Below are 2,500 nucleotides of genomic sequence, written 5' to 3'. Positions count from 1 at the left end.
TGAGAGTGACCTTCCTCCCCGCAAGTGAGAGTGACCTTTTTCCCCACAAGTGAGAGTGACCTTCCTCCCCGCGAGTGGGGTGACCTTTCCCCCCATGAGTGGAAGTGTTTTCTCTCCCCTGCGACCTGTCTACATAATGTGAACGCACTATGCTATCCCTTTTCAGTGAGGAGGCGTGACCTTGCCTTCCCTCAGTGAGCATAAACCTCCCCGTCCCTTCCTAGCGTGGTTAGAACCTACCCTCCCTGCACTCAAGCCAAAGACATACCCGGGCAAGGTGATGCCTGGACCCTGCGTCCTGAGCACCACACTGCCGAGGGGCACGTCGAGCGGAAAGTGCCGAGGAGCCTCACCTTGTTCGCCACCAGTAGGATGGGGACGCGGTCTGTGCCCTTGACGCGGGTGATCTGCTCCTTCATGCCCTTGATGTCCTGGAAGGTCTGGTGGTTCGTGAGCGAGTACACGACCACGAAGCCTTGTCCGTTTCTGATATACAGGTCTCGCATGGACGCGAACTGCTCCGTGCCCGCGGTGTCTAAGATCTCTAGCACGCACGGCGACGCGTCCACCTCGATCTCCTTCCGGTAGAAGTCCTCGATGGTGGGGTCGTACTTCTCCATGAAACACCCGGACACGAACTGCACCGTGAGCGCAGACTTGCCCACGCCGCCGGACCCCAGCACCACCACCTTGAATTCACGCATCATGAATGCTTCCTTTTCTGGGAACCACCACACCTTACATTTACTCGGACTTAGCTTCCACCACTAAGTTATCACAATATTTGACACACTTATCACTACACGTGCAGGCACAAAGGCACTCCAGGCGCCTACACGAGTGCGCGCGCGAGGTTCGAGCACCCGAGTCCCAGGGCGCAACACTCCCCGCCTGCTCCACCTCCTCCTCAGGCACCGCAACACGGCCTGGCTGCGGGTTCTCGCGGCGATCGCGATCACGTGGTGCTGCTCTCGGCGGCCCGCCTCGTGCTCTTCACCACCAGCATCGTCTCATTATAGCACCTGCAAGCAAACAGAGATACAGTTAGACTCATTGATACAAGTGTTTACAATCAAATGGTACTCACAGTTGTAAATTACGCCAATCATCATTGCACTCACAATTCAGCTAACAATGACATAACACAGCTAGTAAACAGCATCCCCCGCCGATGAGAAGGCCATTCCCCTGGGCGCCTTCCGAGGAGGAGCCTTATCCTTTTCCCAAACAAGGAATTAGTCCCTTGGTGTGCACTACAGTTCCCCGATGGGTTACTACTGATAAAGGCCCCCTGATACAAAGCTTAGCTTCTATTCTGACAAAACGGCTCTGCGCGGCCATTATGCAAGTGGTTCGGACCGCGTCCCCCGTGGGCCTACCACAGACCATTTCAAGTCCACGACTGGCGCTGAAGCCGATTATTGTGACACAGAGACGCTTCAATCTGTCCTTAACTAACAACTTCAAACACTTGGGGGACTCTGCCGTCGCACGGTTGTTGACTGCTGAATATTTACAATACAATGACCTGTTACACTCGTGACACTTGCACAGACTAGTTATTTGAAAAATAAATAAATAAAATAAAATAATAATAATAAAATAGATTTGATTTTGATTCCCAATAAGACTTGGTATTTCTCACGACTCATCTCTCTGTCCCTCAGACCCAATGAAAAATAATGTTTACACTCAATGAAAAATAACGTTTTCACTTGAATGAATGTGGTCTTGGTCCTTGCCCCAAGTGCCACGTAAAAACTTCATTCACCATCCCATCCTCACTACTCGCTTTCCTCCCCCCCTCCTCTCTCTCTCCCTCCCTCATGCAAACACACTACAAACACTACACTCCATTTTAGTTTCCTTTACACTCACTCTCACTGTCTGTCTCACACACACACACACACACACACACAAACACACACACACACACTACACTACACTACCCATAATATCAGTTCTCTTTACACTCAATCTCACACTACACTTCACACCTCCTCTCTCTTCCTCTTGTCTCTCCTTCTCTCTCCTCTCTCTCTCTCTCTCTCTCTCTCTCTCTCTCTCTCTCTCTCTCTCTCACACACACACACACACACACACACACACACTCACACTCACACTCACACACACACACACACACACACTCAACTCACACACACACATACACATACACATACACATACACACATACACACACACACACACACACACACACACACACACAGAGGCCTACATATATCATTGGAGACACGCATATCGCGCCCTCGACCCGCACCGCCTCGCGGTTTCTAGCACTTACGGCATAATGACATATAACGGGGATGCAAAATGCGCCTTTATAGCTATGCTCACAGCAGTCCTGTCTAGCGAACTTGCCATGGCTAACTCAAGAACCAGGGATTTTTCCGTGCAATTTGTCAACAGGAATTCCTCGCAAGTCGTCGTCGCACTTGCTCCACCAAGCTCGATAGGCTGCTCGTGCATGAGGCTTGCTAAC

The 2,500-nt window shown here is 51.1% G+C and overlaps 1 protein-coding gene across 1 annotated transcript in view; it reads right to left on the bottom strand.

The window, feature by feature from the left end:
- LOC119577890 (ras-related protein Rap-2c-like) overlaps positions 1–2,500 on the bottom strand; it is a 101,061-nt gene that overhangs the window by 77,599 nt on the left and 20,962 nt on the right. Inside the window, exon 2 of the mRNA XM_037925542.1 lies at positions 354–1,022. Within this exon, the coding sequence (XP_037781470.1) occupies positions 354–707 (354 nt within the window). The 5' untranslated portion in view covers positions 708–1,022. The remainder of the gene's footprint in view (positions 1–353; positions 1,023–2,500) is intronic.

This window comes from Penaeus monodon, chromosome 10 (genome assembly GCF_015228065.2).
Source record: "Penaeus monodon isolate SGIC_2016 chromosome 10, NSTDA_Pmon_1, whole genome shotgun sequence".
Classification (NCBI taxonomy): Eukaryota; Metazoa; Arthropoda; class Malacostraca; order Decapoda; family Penaeidae; genus Penaeus; species Penaeus monodon.
The sequence above is the reverse complement of the archived record's forward strand: the minus strand, read 5'-3'. Positions and strand labels throughout refer to the sequence as shown.